The sequence below is a fragment of the Mastacembelus armatus genome, chromosome 10, assembly GCF_900324485.2.
Source record: "Mastacembelus armatus chromosome 10, fMasArm1.2, whole genome shotgun sequence".
Lineage (NCBI taxonomy): Eukaryota > Metazoa > Chordata > Actinopteri > Synbranchiformes > Mastacembelidae > Mastacembelus > Mastacembelus armatus.
The window spans coordinates 24,539,051-24,556,307 of record NC_046642.1 but is presented as its reverse complement, the minus strand read 5'-3'; the positions used below and the strand labels follow the sequence as shown (position 1 = coordinate 24,556,307).

Sequence of the window (17,257 nt, the reverse complement as noted above, 5' to 3'; positions counted from 1 at the left end):
AATTTGTAGTAGTGCAACCTGAATCAAGTCTGGGCAGAATAAAGCATAAGATATTTCACTAAACATCAGTGCACTGTGCGTGTGCGCACATGTGTGCACATGTTCCTGCTTTTGTCTTGTGTCTGTGACTGTTCACTGCGCTTATACACACATGTAGTTCATGATGTGTGGCAGATCGAAGAGCTGTTGGTGACTGCGAGTAACTCAGTTCATGTGTTCGCTGCTGCTGGCCCAGTGCATTATGGGTAGGACTGGAGGAAGAGGTTTTCTGCAGAAGGTCTGGTAGCAAGTAGGCATCATCTGAACCCAAACAAGTAATCTGTACAACACAAACATACACAAAATAGTAAGTAAGGAGGTTAGGAATGGCTGAAACCTTGTGGGTGAGAGGCCGACAGCAGGATGACACACTCAACTCAACTCATCTGTATATTTTTGTGTTCTTTAGTTTCACCATTCAACTGTACACAATTTAATAAGCAGAGTACATTATTCCACAAGCGACAGTCATTATTTCTGTAGCATAGTCAGTTGATTGCACCCTGTAGCTGGTGAAGGTGGAAATGCAGTGAAGCACCTGGTTAAGGTTGTGGTGTGGTTGGAGAACGATGCCATCAGGTATTCCTCTGAAGTGCTTCCCTTTTCTATTGGACAGGCCATACCTTGAGACACAGACAGGTCAAGATGTTAGACCAGAGTCTGACTGTAGATGCTGCATTTATTACTTAGAAACAAGGTCAATGGCCTGGGATCCTTCCTGGGATCAGCAGGATATCAAAAATACAGATGTCAAAAATAATAAAACATTGTCTATTTACCCTCACCACAAGCAGACAAAAATACATTATATACATTTAAAAAATACAGTTCATGACATGTATTTTTGTCCAGTAACTCCTACAGAGATCCATGGAATTTTAATCCTTAGTTTTAATGTGCAGTTTTTCAACAATGTGAATGTTGTGATTTTCAGATTTTCAGCCTACAGACTTTCACAGTAGATACAGCAGAATGCTGCTGCATAAGAAAAGGGACACACTAATTCTCTATTGGTTTGCAATATTGGTTAGACCAGTGGTTCTCTTTTTCCTGCCATTCCCCACTTAAGGCCGAGCATAAAGTTTCAAGCCCCACTTCACCCCAAAAAATGACAATGAAACTTATTTCAAACTTAAAATTTTCAAATTTATTCAAAATAACTTCTAAATAAATAATAGAGAGTTCAAAATAAATAAAATGAAAGTGCAATTGTGTAATTACTTAGGCATGTTGCATTCTGTACAAAAAAAAAAAAAAAAAGATTACCATTTACCATTCGATTTTCCTGCTGACGGTATTCTGCCAATTTTCTTTTAAAGAAGTTGAGTGGTTTATTGACGAGATTGGGGTGCTTTGTTTCTAAGTGTCTTTTTAATTTGTTGGGTCTCATGCTGTCTGCTGCCAGCGGTTTAAGACACACAACACACATGAGTCTCTCCTCTGCCCCCACCAGCCCCACTGTGAATCCAAGACCCAGGTAGGCTTCATCGTATTTTCTTTTTGGCTGGCTTTTTGCGTGATTTACCTTACTGTCTGTCGTGTTTTTGTCTGCTGGCGTGGAGTCGCCTGCTCTTTTAGGGGTCCGTGTAACAAATTTATCCATTGTTATGCCCACTAATCATTGCGTCGCTGCGTGAAGGTTTGCTTATTGTTCCGCTACAATTAAGTGCCGACATTAAACATTTATTTCCCACATCATGGTTCCTCTTGTTTCCCTCTATTTCTGTTTTTTAATGACACGTTTCTTTGTATGTGGTTGTTTTATTTTGCGTGTATGGTGTTTGTCAGTAAAGAAAATTATGAATTAGGATATACACAAAATTAGACTAATTTACTCCCGTTCGCTGCGCCCCACCTGTCATGGCGTCATGCCCCACAGTTTGAGAATCACTGGGTTAGACCATTGTGACATCATATTCTGAACTTGCAACATGTCATGATTCACTATGAGAATAATAATAGGTTCCTTTGTGTGCAGGAGAACAGCCATGATAAATTCCCAGCTTTGAGGATTAGAAACAAACGCCTGATGAAATGTGTGGTATACCTAAATCACAAAACAGAACAAAATATCACAATGCAAGCATTATACTGACGAAGATCTCACCTATTCCTCTCTTCGTCATCACTGCTGCCAACCTCGTCACTGGAAGAAGAGTAGTTTGTGGCTTTAAGCCGGCTGAAAGCTGATTTTACACCCTGCATTATGGAGGGGAGGAACAATGAGTAGAAGAAGAGTCAACAGAGGAAAAAAAAAAAACAGGATAAATAAATAATAAAATAACATTATAATTCTTTTTATACAAAGTATTTGGTAATTTTACAATGCAGAAGGAGACCTTTTCTGAGATTTGTGTGCACATATATTTTGTGACAGTCTTGTTGCTTGTTCATTAAGATTAGTGTAGCTCAGCTGGTTTTTCTGATATTACTGTCTTTGTGCACAGCTTCATAATACGATTAATTTCCGCTACATGACACATTGAGATGTCCTGCTCACACAACACTGTACGCAGGTATACATGTGTACAACATGTGGCAGAATGTCATCACAGCTCTGAAATGTCAAGGAAAACAACTTTGAATTTACTTGTGCATGACCGCTGGTTACATTTTCTTGTGTCCTTCTGTGTTGCTGTAGACGGTGCTGTAGATGAGTGCTCTCCAGCTTAAAGTAACCTATAACACACACAGACAAAAACACAGGCACAGAGGTGCACCCTGAATGGAAAATCACAGATCAAAATCACAGTTTCATGACACATATATTGCACAGTATTGTTTAATAAAATATTTTTGTTGTTTTTTTTAACTATGTAAATAAATGTGGTCAGAGTACTTAATCCAACATTTCTTCATGTTGTGGCTACTTGGAGGCAGCGCAAAAATTTGTAAACATGAACACTCCCATATTTCCACCGTATAAATACTGCCATGGCAAATGTGCTGGCAAACAGTTGCCTACTTACACATCCAACAGCCACAGAGTATTTTTAGCTTTCAGTGGATCTGTTTCTAGTTTACAATATGAATCATTTTAAAATTCCCTTTGCTTTAAGCACTGCAGCTTTTAGCTGAGGGAACACCTTGCTCTGTAGCCGTTTAATGCAACTGCATTTACCAGCTGCTTGTTAACTTAAGCTGTCTTGTTTGGGCAGGAAGTGGATGGTGGATTTTAATATAAAAATATTGACTGAAGCAATTTTATTGTCTTGAGTGATGGCAATCATATTAATAGATTTGGGTCGGAAATTAAGATGTTCCACCTTTGTTTTTGGCCAAAAGTCACTGCACAAAACAGTAAAGGAGCTCTGTTTGAACACATACCAAGAATCTTAGGTGACTGCAGTTTGACTTGTAACCCGAAACTTGCGGGTTCGAGTCTCAGGTCTGGCAGGAATTGTCGGTGGGCAGAGTGAACAGCCAGCGCCCTGTCCACCCTCAATACCATGACTGAGGTGAGACCCTTGAGCAAGGCACCGGACCCCCAACTGCTCCTCGGGCGCCGCAGCACTGGCTACCCACTGCTCCGGGTGTGTGTGTGTTTGTATGTTCACTACTGTGTGTGGGCACTTTGGGTGGTAATAGAATTTCCCCATTGTGGGACTAGTAAGAGAATTAAGTTAAGTTAATGTTTTAAAAGAAGGAATGATGACTGACCTACCCACTTCACCTCTATGACCAGTTTACCTGTACTTTTGGATTTAACATACAGCAGATAACATGTGACTAAGCTCAAAGGCACGGACCTTGGTGGTTTCTGTTAGAAGACGAGACTCCATGAGACACAGACAGTCCACTTTTCTCTGCTACAAACACTGGACTGCCACTAGATGGAGAGAGAGACACATACAGTGTGGGGAGTTATAAAAACAAAAAAGGACAGAAAGGGGGGACATTTAGCAACTTCATACACATCTCTTAGTTTTAATATTGAGAATATCCTACATTCTGCCCCTACAAGGCCCCAATTTCCTCACCAATTTTCTTGTGCATTAAAAAAACAACTATCTAAATTAAACCAGTCTTATCTATCCGTAACTGTTTACTGCCAGCTAAAAGAATAATTATGTGGCAAAGAATTACAAGAACAAAGATTACAAAAGAATAATATACATTCACATTGTACATAAGACTAATGTTACTGGGCTCCTCTTCCTTCCAACTGAAGGACAGACAAATGCATTGTTTTTCAAGGATGCTAAGCTATCCCTAGATATTTTCTGCTTTAAGCTACAAGCTCAGCTGATGCTCAGTTTAACTGGCCTGTGGGTACTACCAAACTCAATAAGTACCTTCCCGTTATGATACTTGGTAAGAAAGTATAGGCAGACTATGACCCAGTGGGGATTTACTGTTAGCAGACCAGCTGTTAAAAGATGGTTATGTAAACGTACAGGAGTGCAATTCTAACACACTGATGTAACAAGGCTCAACAATGTTGTAAGCAAAAACTAACATGGGAGACTGCATTAAAAATCATTTATTCAATTCAATTCAATTCAATTCAATTCAATTCAATTTGTATAGCGCCAAATCATCTCAAGGCACTTTACAAAAACTAAAAACCCAACAAATCCCTTATGAGCAAGCACTTGGTGACAGTGGAGAGGAAAAACTCCCTTTAACGGAAGAAAAAACCTCCAGCAGAACCGGGCTCAGTTTGGGCGGCCATCTGCCTCAGCCAGTGAAATTACTGTGTAGCTACACAATGTATGTATACCTATTTAAAACAAAGAAAAACAGATGTGGCTTAGTTGCCTGGTTCAAGAGAGAAATCCACAAGAAAGAATAGTTTTTGTCACTCTGAAACAGTAAAACAATATCTTCAAAGAGCACTGATGATGCAACATGCAAAGTGGTTATGGGTAATGTGTTAGCAAACTGCAAACTAACACTATTTACAAAACCCAGCAGACAACTGATAGATGTACGTCCAATATTCTCTCTTTTTTAAGCTCTGGCTTGGCCTCTATTGCCTACAACAGGAGTAATCTGTCTCTTCAGGTGCTAAACACTCCACTACAGCACAATAACCAGCTAGTCTGTCATTTGACACTGGACAGGAAGTGCACAGTGTAAATTGCTAAAACTAAACCAATACAGTAAATGTGTAGGCCATAAAATCAAACCCAGAAGCTAAAAAAGGCAACACACTTAACAGAAGCAAGGGGAACCACACAGTCAGGTCATAATTTTCTTAAGGAACAATCCCAGGAACACATAGCTGTTTCATCCATGGTTAAAATAGATTAATGCATTCAAAACATTAACCTAAAATATTACTTCAAAGCTCCTGTCACAGTATAGGTTTCTTGTGTGCAAGAAAAACATGTACCAATCTTAATAAAAAAAAATCACATACAGTATCTCTGTGTATGGTTTGTGTGTGCAGTGTGATTACAGCCCAGTAATACTCTACCTTGAAGCAGCCCTCTTGTGTCCCATCACTACCTCTCTACAGTAAAATTTAGAGGTAGTGCGCTCTGGGACCTGGAAGTGCACAAGACAGAGGGCAGAAGAATCAATATAACAGACTCCATCAAAATATGTGGTTAGTGAATACACAAAGATGACAGTGATCCTGATTGCTTGTTTCAATAGTCATAAGTCTGAGAGGATTTCATGTCTAGCCAAGCAGGGTGTCAGCTAATTATGCAAAGGTTTCTGTTGTTATAAAACCTTTATGTACCACAACTTCAAGAGTGGAGGCAGTGGAGCAGAGTGCAATAAAATGTGCGAGACATTTATTACTGAGAGACTACTGAGAACATTTATCTATTCTATTTTTATAAAACATTTCTTAACATTTGTCTTGCTCCTCTAAACTCCTTACAGTTGCATCAAAATCTTACAGATGGTCTAGAAATTGAATCTGAATCAATGATATTTCTCAATCTTTTTCACAATGTTGCATTCATGAAGCAGCATTGTGAAATCAAAACTAGATCACACACACTAGATCAAGTGTTGCAAGCTACAATTTTTTTTAACTAGACTTTTTTTCCTACATTTCATTCTTCTCAAAGTCTCTGCCCTACCAGCTGGTGACCTTTCAGCTGCTCATCTATGGGGTCACTTGACCCAGTTACAAAGAGGAAGACACACCCAGCAGAGCAGGAAGACAGCTGTGGGAATACCTTCTGACAAGCTGCCCACATCCTGCATCTGACGTTTCAAAGCACACATATACATATGATGTTTGCCGTTTCCCTCTATTGTGGCACACTCATGAAGCTGACATTTAGAGCGTTAGACAAACATTGGTAAGGATTTGTGGTATCAAAAAAAGTCACCAAACCTTGAGCTTAGTATTGTATAGTTGCTAAATTATATGAACACAGACAGCTGTAAAAATTCATGCAGTAGCACATTGGTGTCACATTCTATTATGCTGTAAGCCCTCCAAAAATTAACAGTCTTAAAGATAATGCACTCCCTCTACGCAGCCTCTAAAAACAGCTCCAGTAATCACACTGCAATCACAGGAGAGAGCAGTGAGTTATTAACTGTTCTATCAACTCCATATGGACTGTTAGTTCAGCAACATAACACAGCAAACAGACATCTTTACTGGCCTCCCTTCCTCCTAATGTAGTAGTTATTAGTTGTTTTATCAACTTCATATGGTGTTCTGTTAGTAAAGACACCTTATGGCATATTATTTCAGTAAAAACCTAGTAGGGGAGCGTAGTATAGTAGAGGGAGAGAGAAAGTGAATGAAGTGTGAATAGGTAGGGTATATTTATTACAGAGATGTTTTTAATTACAGGCACTTTAGAACAGGCTTTGAGATAAAACAAGCCTACACAGCCTAAAACACTAATGCACGCTCTGTTTGCCAATCCTGTGGTCTGTGCACTACTTGACCAGAATACAGGATGCTTACCAGAAACACATTATGCCAAACTCATGTGATGCAGGCTACATCCTGCAAATAGCATGACAATAATATTAACTTCCGCTTTCAGCGGCAGGCAGGAAAACAAAATGTACTTCAGTTCAGTTTATATCTCATTTATGCCAGTCACCAAACCTGCTTGCCTATACCCTAATGTGTTACTCAGCTGATAAAAGGACAGTTGTTACGCACTACAGGTGGAGCCGCGACTGAATCCCAGAAGACATCATCGCTTGGCGACAACGGGGAAAGTGAGGACATTGGGGAAGTGGCCATATCTGACATAGAGCTGCTGTGAGGGGCATCTCGAGTTGAGCGCAGATTTGCATTCTGTGAAGACAAAAGGTTGTTTGTGATGTGTTGATGTATGTATTGCTTTTACAAATTCAAGATACCTCACCACATTTTCTACAATTGCAAGAAAGGTTAACTTGCAGTATTTTAGAACAGAACTGCTTACAAGTCAAAGTGTGCTCAAAATAGGACTATAGGCTTAAAAAAATACAGCACATATAAAGAGTCCTAAAAGTACAACAGTGGAGAATAGTACAAACAAAAGGAGAGCAGGATACAACACATTAAAGTTAAAAGGTGTGCATGTGATATGATTACCTGATTGAGGTGAGCTCTCTGCATGGCTGGGGTACAGGGACTAGAGCTGCTCCCAGAACCTAGCCTCGTGTGCATCTGGCTGGGAAGACCAGCAGCCAAAAGCAGCTTGGCCAGGTTTGAGTCCTGAAAGTCCATCTAAAATATGAAACACATGCAAGACTAATTGACTTCTGTGTGTGTATCTTGAATCTTATAAACAGTACTATATTTAGTCAGAGGATCTACATAATATTTATTTATTCAGACATACAGTGCAAACCCATGTACCAGTGATGGACATAAATGCTGTTTGAGTATAAAAATGGGGAGGAAAAATCGCAGAAGAGGCAAATTACCTGTGAAGAGTAATGGAATCAGTCACTATTTTGAACAGAACATACACGCTGGGGGGGGGTGCAGTAGAGACTTTTTAAAACTGCTCAGAGTGTGACTTACGATTTAGTACCATGAATGATGTATCTCTAAATTTTGCTGTTAGAATTGAGAATAAGTACAATGAAAAATGTTCCTGAATTACAATGGCTTCAGAAAGCATTCAAACCAACTTCACCTTTGGCCCTTTTTATGATGTAGAATTTACCCCTAAATCCACACTCAATATAACTCAAACTCACAAATTTGAAAACATGTTTGTTGACATTTTGCAAATTTATTAGAGATAAAAAACTAAACTGTTTTTGACTGAGTCTTCCTACAAGAATTAAACGCCTGAAGAGTTTATCCAGTTCTTTCTAGAAGATCCTCCTAACCTCCATTAGATTTTATGGGAAGTGTCAGAGAAGCTACTCTACCATTGTTTTGGAGGTGTGCTTTGAATGATTTTCAGATATTGTAGTGAACTGACTCACTATATATGCACTCTAAGGGCAGGGTATCTTTAAGGACTGAATTTGACTGCGCTGAATTCTGACCAGTTTCCTTGTCCCAGTAGCTAACATACCCCCCACAGCATGATATAGCCCCAGCTACACTTCACTAAAGGGATGGTGTTGACCAAATGCTGAGCAGTGCCTGGTGTTCACCCAACAGAACGTCTGCTCAAAGAGTTTTGTTTCTTATCTGCTCAGACCAGTTTTTTTTCTCATGCTCCTTCAAAAATAATTTGTCTCAAAGCATCAACTCCACATGGACTGTCATCTGCCTTTACTCAAAGTGGCTCCGGCCTGGCCACTCTACCAGGTTTTCTGTTGGATTGTTGCATTCATGGGTACCTCTTGGACCAAGTCATTTCTGCTCAAAGCTCTACAGCTTTCATCACTGGTCTTTGTTAAAGGTCTGTACTTAAAAATCAAAATAAAGAATGTTAAAATGACTTTTTTTCTGATTTCTGCATCAAAGTTTAGGAACAGCCTAAGGCCATTTCTTTATTATTTAAAAAAAAAAAAAAAACTTGCCTCCCAACTGACTGTTGACGTGTGTTGTTTCCTGTTCATGTGGATTAGCTACTATGCGAACAACAGAAGCTATAAACCATATAAACCACAGCAGCATGTTTAATCATGCATTTATATGAAAAAATATGAAACTGCTAATATCTTTGCAGCTCTAAAGCAGAACTGAATGTTCAGTTGAGCTTTTATAGTTGTTACACCAAACCAACCTGCAGCAAAGACTACCAGCAGCAAATTGGACTGACTTTGTTGGATTGTTATAATGGTTTGAACTGTGACTACCTAACTTAACCAAATCCTAACTAACATTCACTTTTTCTTTACCTTTGTAACCTTTAGGTCAAAGAAGTCTGTCAACGGACATGATGTAAGGACGACCTGGGCCATGCAACCGGGAGGAGGGGATAGGAAAAAGAACTAAACAAAGGGGGCTACCAGAGGGACAGAGTGTGGTGTGGGAGATGTGGACTGCAGATGCGAAAAACTCTAGCCAGACATCTGAAAAAGGCAGTGTTTACCATTGAGCACTGGCTGTTTGCAAGGTGGCTGGGTGAAGAAGCAGCGGCAGTAGCAGTTGCAGCAGTCTTCCCACTATTAGCTGTTAACTTTTGGACACCTGCCACAGGCTTTTCTCTCTGCCTCTGCCTCTCTTTCTCCCTCTCTCTTTCCCTGTGTCTGTGGTCGTGCTGCAGCGACAGGAGCTGGGTTTGGTCCTTGGGCAGGGTGCGGTGAGATCTCCTGCTTGCTGAGGGCTGCTGTTGCTGGGCCAGAGGCTGGGGCTTGGCATGTGGTTGTAGCTGAGGCTGGGCCTTAAGCTGAAGCAGCTGGTTTGCAGCCCTGGCTCTCTATGTAGCAAACATTAAAAGCACACAGAAACTAACAGATCTTGGGAGTGTCTATATGACTTAAGATACATGTATACTGTGTTGTATCCTAAGTAAAGTACATAGAAATTACACTATTCACAATTATAAAACATGAAAGTTTCAACTGATTTCAACCCCTCTTGCCAAGATTAGCTGACTCTTCCTGATTAGAACCAATTAAACCCCTGTATTTTTTGATGAATGACAACATTCTCGAATAACATACTTGGCACATTTAAATTGTAATTTTGATATAGCACAATGGGCCAATACTGGCTAATCAGATTATATTTCAGGAGTTTTACTCAAAACTTACTTCAGCTTCCAGAGAGTGAAGGTTACTAAACAATCTCACAGTGACAATAAGAGTGAATTTTTTTGTGCTGTATAGACAGACTGGATATAAACTGTGAAAGGCCTTGCAGGTGTGAAATTCATGTATGATTGACTCTACATATCAATCATACATGACTCTAAACGATTCTAAAATGTGAGTGAATGTGCACAACTACATGCTAATTCCAAACAAAACTGACACTCCCGAGTTCTGCACAAATTGACAAGCCACAACTGCTGCATGCAAGACCTAATAAGCATATACTAAATCCTTAAGCTTGTTGTGACACACATTTAAGAAATGAGCTAATTTGATTCACTTCTGTTGTGTACAAATGTGAAAACAATCATTCTAGCATTGGTTATAAAGTTTGGACATATGACAGCAGTAGTTCTCTGGCTTGAGAATGTGATTTGTAAGCACAACATTCTCTGTAGTAAATGCAATAAAAGCACAAATAACATCACATTATCCACATCACACAACTTTGTATTACAGCTGGCCAGAAACCTTTTTCCCCAGTATATCTTTGCTAGAGAACAAAATGGTGGAATTTTCACAGAACATTTTTAGATCTGTGTATAAGCACCATGACTGCTACAGATGTGGTTTAAGAGCCCAGCAATGCCAGTTTTTCTGTTTGATTAGCACTGAGGCTACCCACATAAAAACAAGCAACAGATACAGTACTGTGTATGTATGCATTGAACCGTGCTGCTGTGTATAACACAGAGCAGTACTACATACAGTGTCTTCAGAAGATATTCAATCCCTTAACATATGTACACTATTATGCTGCAGATTTTTGATCATTACCATAACCCATAATTTCAAACTGAATACCTGTTTTTTGACATTTCTGCAAATGAAATCTACAACACATTGAAATATGCAAAAAGTGAAGAAGGCTTGAATATTTTCTGATACATGCTGCATGTCTGTATAGTAAATGCAGACATATCCAGGACGTTCACACAGAGAACTCAGTCCGATTCATTCATATTAAAAGGCTCTTTCAGGGTTATAATACCAAGCCCTGCAGTTCCTTACACCCCACTAAAAGGTGCGATCCTGCTGTCCATCTGAAATATGAACATGACTTCCTCATGACAACTGGTTGAGATTAGATTTATGTGAATGCTGCTGTAGAGGGGAAACCATCACCACAGATTTAATGTTATTTTCTTGAGAATCACAGTACACGCAGTCAGAATACCCAACATACTTTCCTAATCTTGTTCAACTAAACACTAGCTATGGCAACACATCAGCTTTCTTGTTGCCTCAGCACAAGACCTATTTTCACAGCAGACTCGAGGAAACAATGTGTTTGTCATCTACAATATACCTTCCAAATCAGCACTGGAATAAATAAATAACTGGAATAAAATGCCAGTTTATCTATGTAACTTACACAAAGATTAAGAATACAAATCAGTGAAAGAATTTAAAATTCAGATTTTCATAAAATAAGTTTTGTTTTTTTTGCCCCTCTAATATAAAAGTATGTTACTGGTGGAAAGTAAAATGTATTCCCCATAGTGGCGCCTAAGTCAAGACAAATGTCTCAGTAGCTCAGTCACAGTATGTTCGCAATTGAAACTGCAAAATACACTACATCAGGAAACTTAAACCAAGTTTACTTTTGAGGTCCAGAGTGAAAAAAAAAAAATTTGTCATCTCTACTCTGCCCAACTCAAAAGTATGTGAAAACTATCTCCGAATACAATACCAGAGAGCAAACACATAGCAACAAAACTCACCACAAAAGATGCTACAGAAGTTATGTTAACTTGCAGCAGGTGACCATTATTGCAGGGCATATATTCTACAGCAAATTCAGCAAAACAGATCATGATAGTTTGTTTGTGACTGTAAGAGTTGCACAAAATATGCAGCCATTTGTTTAATGCTATAAGTCTGTAGGCTATCAAGCAAAACAGTCATTAAAACAGAGTCATTCCAACATCAGGGCAGAAAGCCACAGGAGAAGAACCGAAGGATGAGGGGATTAGGAGGCAGTGAAGAGAAACAGAAAAGTGTTTCAGAAAATAGAAAAGAGACACTAAAAGTGAAAGGAGACATGTTGGTGAATTTGTATGTCTGAAACCCCTACTGAGATTAGATAGTAACGTTTTGGAAGAAAATCTGAGAGACAAGTTTAAAAGAGAGACTATAGAAATGAAAGAGGTTCCACGCTGTGAACAACAGGGGAGGGATGAAGAGAGGAAACAAGTGAGGAAAGGAGATAGAAGGCATGCTGGGATCAGCAGAGACAGAAGGACACAGAGAGACAGATACAGAGGGGAGGCTTTAAAACCAAAGTGACGGCATGCTGTGATAAGCATGGTCTTAAAAGCTTGTCAAGATCTGACACTACTGGTACCGTGCAGTTTATGTCACTACTGTCTATGAACCGCTTCCACAGAAATACTTATTAAAACTCTGATCCTGCACTGTCATCTTGACTGAGAGAACGTCAAAAATAATGCTCCCAGGGATGTAAAAAATCCTAGTCTTTATCATTTAAATTCATATATTTCATTAACCGCGGACATGTAATTTCAGTCAATTTCCTGTTCTCTTCCTGTTGGATCAAACATTCTTTCTTCACCTTTATGAAACTATTCTGTAATTTGCAAGCATTTCACTGCATATCATACTGCGTATGACTGTGTATGTGACAAATAAAATTTGAATTTAATCTCATCAAATCTGGAGCATCACAAATTCAGATGTCACTGAAGATGTCAGACAATGCTGAAAAAAAAAGTCCCCTTCAATGTCCGACAGCGCAAAACCGACAGATAACAAATATCAAAGGAAAGCAGCAAATTCTCACTAGCATTGCAGATGTAATATTTCAAGAGAAATTCCACTCATCTGAGAAATAATAACAATTAAGTCAAAGGTGAAACGAGAAAAGGTCTAGCATCAAAAACCACTGCTCAATTAAGATGGTGCAACCACATATAATACGTTTTTCATTATTAGCATAATATTCTAGATATTTAAAAAAAAAAAAAAAACTTGTCTTGTAAGAAAAATGGAGGAATTACTGACAGGTAAGTAAAAGATATAGACTGAAGTTTTGTTACCTGCTCTGCCGTGGAGCCCAGAGGCCTTACTGACACATCGGCACTGTGCTGTCTGCCTGCCTGATCCTGCACAGGAAAAACACACACATATAGACACAGGTGAATTAGAATATTATTTCCATTGTATACTCTATGACTTTGCTTACTGCTTGTTTAACCCTCACAACTAAATTACATCGCTGTCAGAGATTATCTATCCTTGCTAGGTCCTCATAAGTACAGGCACATCTCATTCTCTCTTACACTTGCACAAACACGAACGCATGCAAAGACTCACTTTAATTAGGGTATGCTATGGTTTGGAGCAGCATTCTGAGAGGTGGGAAGTAAAATATTCACACTGTGCAAGATGGCATGGGGCTCTCAGCCAACACCATCAAATCTGAATATTTTATTATGACCTCTTTTTGAATTTCTGCTGGAAAACCCTAGTATGTCCAGTGTCCAAACTGAATATGTTTGAATCTAGTGTCAATTCTTGATTCCTCCATTGCCTTTAAAATTGTTTTTCTGCCTGAATCTGAAGGGTCACACTGAACAGAGTTTGAGCTGAAACAACAGCTTAACTCTCTGATGAAGCTGGTGCATTTGATAACAAACTTAAATTCTTGCTGAGCAACAAGCCATACTCAGTCTGATATTGATAAGAATGACAGTGACTGTAGAGGACATATAGCACCTGTTAGTTGAGTACATTTCATGTTGTCAGCACTGTTTGTAGTAATGTATATATCAATTTGAACATTAGTTTATTTAGGCTCCAGGAAATAGGTTTTGTAGGATAGAATCTTTCGAAAAAAAAAAAAAAAGATACCAGATACTTTACATCAAACACTACATTAAAATCTATGGGTATATAAATAAACTTTATTAATTTATGGATCAATGAAGTGGAACAACAGGATCTTCATGATAGTCATGGTTCAATACCTCCTCTGGTGAACATGAATGTCAGAAGTTCATGCAAATACATCAGATGAATACAACTGGTGAAATGACTGACAAACACTAACAACACTAAAGCAATAATGCTAGCCTGACTTTAAAGTATTCATTTTAGTATTAGACAACTCGTAACCAGTAGGTGTTGGGTAGTTTTACTATTGCTTTTACAAGTAATGCCAAAGCCAAGAAACTGTGTAAGTGAGGGGGAAAAAAAAAAAAAAGACGTCCCATAGAATATCTGTAGTTGACCTCAGATAATGGAAGTCACCTTTCCAAACAGCATCTATTTTCTATACCCCTCAACTTCGAGGTTGCGGTGGGCTGGAGTGTCTCCCAGCATGACTTCAAACAGGTTACCAGTCCGTTACAGGGAAGTCACACTACCCACAAAGCATTTAAGAGCGTTTTTTCTTTCGACAGTGTGTAAAAACCCCCTCTGTCATTCACTTTCCCTGTGCACTATGGAGATTAAAACCCCACAACAGGCCACCTCTTTTATCTTTAAACGACCATCAAAACACCACTGAATCACATTAGATACTTTCCAAACTGATCAGTGTAAAATGATTGGAACTGCTGTGCCCAGACGAGTTGTTCATCTGATAAAATCACATCACACACTCCATGAACCTGTTACATAGTTAAATGTAGATGCATTAAAATTAAATGAAGCGTCAGATAGATCCATTACACATTCTGAACTTAATGACTTAGAGGCAATCTGCATAATCAGAATCTAATATGTACAGATAGCTCTCTGCTTCACACACATAAGACCACATACACCAAACTGACATATAATGTACTGTAAGTGGACATAGGATTAAAACACACTGTCTCTTTAACTTGAAGAAATCACATTTGCTAACCTGTTCACTGGTCACAGTATCTATTGAAAACTCACTGGTGTGTGGGATAGATTAATTGAAGCATGTGTTAAAATTAATGATTAAAAAAAAAAAAAAAAAAAAAAGCTATGTGTCTTTGTTTAAAGTCACTAGAATTGGCAGAGACACTTCTCTCTCTCTTAATCTACTTTGTCAAAAATGTGCAGTGTTAAGGTCACTCTGTAACACTGCCTTACAGAAGAGCTGATTTTTTAATTTTCCAGATTTGAATGATGTTATAAATTAAGTTTCAATTCAATGTGAGTGATTTTTTTTTTGTATAAAGACTTCACTGAAGTCAAGGAAACCAGAAACAACGGATTATTGAAACAGATCCAATCTCTAATTTATGTAACTCCTCTTTTATATATAGAGGTCACTCCAACACTTTACTAGCCTAACACTAAACCTTACACTAACCTGAAACTAAGTCATGACTTTACAATCCAATGATTTGGTACCTAACAAGAGGACTAGTCCCCACAACTTGAGTGGACTTCCTGTTTTGGGCTGTACATCAATAAAAACACAAGGTCACACACAGAAACACAGAGTTTTATGACCCAGGACTTTACAATTTCTGACAGTCCGCCTCAATGTCATATTGTCAGAGGGAAGCTATTTTTGGCAACAAAGATCTTATATGAAGCTCACAGAGAGAGGCAAAGTGAAACATTTATCAGCTAAGGGGTAGACGTTCACTCAGGCCAGATTTTTTATCATAGTTTGCTTTCATTTTGAACTGTGCCATTGAAAGCGACTCACGTGCTACATCGCAAGCATGATGTAGCCTCTCTTTAAACGAACAGACATAGTCTAAGATATTTTTCCCGGGCTTGGCTTATCTGAGAGCCATTTTTCACGCAGCAGACGCAATGGTCCCCGCACAGTGTAGCCAGTCAGTCAGCTGGACTGAACCCTAGAGAGTCCTGACAAGTTTCCCTCATGGCGAACAACAACAGCGGCAGCCCCTCGTCCCAATCAGGGTTTAACTCAGTGCAGAACTTTCGAACCATGCTTTTTAAAGTTTGGTGGAACCTTTCTAATGCGCCCTGACTCTCGGGATGATATGCGCTGGACGTTTGATGTTTGATATTGAGCTCTGACATGACCTGGGCGAAGATTTGGACATGAAATTTGATCCTTGATCACTTTGAACATGCTTTGGAAGACCGAAAGTTGAGAAGAATTTGACAAGTGCCTTGACTATGGCACAAGCTTTTAACGAGCGCAGTGGCACTGCCTCAGGGTAACGTGTGGCAGCACACATTATAGTGAGGATGTACAGTTCATAGAGGTTGAGAAACATGACTCCAAATAAATGATAATGAGGCTGCGTGGCCCAAAAAATTTAACAATGCAGACATAAGCCAAAAAAGTACTTGTAGCTCTTATGCTTATGCAAGGTTTTCCTAAACAACCAGTAATTTTGGACATAAAAATCAGAAGCTTTGTAGTTTACCTTAATAAGACATTTGTACGTTTACATTCTGTTTATTCACTGACTCACTGATGGTACTTGAAAAATACATGATTTAATCAGATTTGGTCCACTGATGGACCAGCAGACTGGCTAGGCAGCAAGGTTGGTACAAATAGCAACAAAGTGGAATTCTTCATATGAACTCATTGGGACCCTGTCACCACAGTACAAAAACCTCACCTGTGGCCCATTGGTCCTTCTTCTCTCATCCAGTTGGATTCTGTTGTCATGGAGGTCGGACTCCTCCCCCATTAAAACCTCATGAAGCTCCGCCCACTGCAAGGCACAGTCTGTCAGTTGCCACCTCTGCTGCTGGAAACAGAAAACAGAGAGAGCGACCTAAAAAAAAAAACATGTAGAGTGGGCAAACTAAGGTTGTGACTCAGGTAGAAGGTGACACTTAAGTGATTCTTTCTGATCTTAACTTATTTTCCAATGATCTGAAATGGTTTATTTGCAGCAGCACTCTATCCTACGTAGTGACCTATAAATGCTGAGTGAATACAAAATAATGTGTTGAAGCAGTACTCACATTCTCCAATTTTTGCCGTTGCTCCTGTTGTTGTTGGATCCTCTTCTGTCTGTCAGCCACTAACTGCTGCTTGTATCGTTCCTGCTCTGCCAATTGCTGCCTGTGTTGCTGTAATGCCTAAACATAATTGATATATGACCCCACTTATTCCTAACCAGGGTCCCAG

The 17,257-nt window shown here is 39.2% G+C and overlaps 1 protein-coding gene across 6 annotated transcripts in view; it reads right to left on the bottom strand.

Moving 5' to 3' along the window:
* The window catches only part of LOC113144301 (mitogen-activated protein kinase kinase kinase kinase 4), a 60,231-nt gene that overhangs the window by 15,335 nt on the left and 27,639 nt on the right, over positions 1-17,257 (bottom strand). For 3 of the 6 annotated variants that reach the window (XM_026330236.1, XM_026330238.2, XM_026330233.2), the window contains exons 13-24: positions 17,092-17,208; positions 16,740-16,898; positions 13,245-13,310; positions 9,462-9,788; positions 7,553-7,687; positions 7,133-7,270; positions 5,462-5,532; positions 3,789-3,868; positions 2,630-2,718; positions 2,147-2,238; positions 578-662; positions 152-319 (exon numbers count right to left, since the gene is read on the bottom strand). In XM_026330236.1, the coding sequence (XP_026186021.1) occupies positions 152-319; positions 578-662; positions 2,147-2,238; positions 2,630-2,718; positions 3,789-3,868; positions 5,462-5,532; positions 7,133-7,270; positions 7,553-7,687; positions 9,462-9,788; positions 13,245-13,310; positions 16,740-16,898; positions 17,092-17,208 (1,527 nt within the window). The remainder of the gene's footprint in view (positions 1-151; positions 320-577; positions 663-2,146; positions 2,239-2,629; positions 2,719-3,788; positions 3,869-5,461; positions 5,533-7,132; positions 7,271-7,552; positions 7,688-9,461; positions 9,789-13,244; positions 13,311-16,739; positions 16,899-17,091; positions 17,209-17,257) is intronic. The other 3 variants (XM_026330234.2, XM_026330235.2, XM_026330237.1) reach the window with 3 other exon arrangements.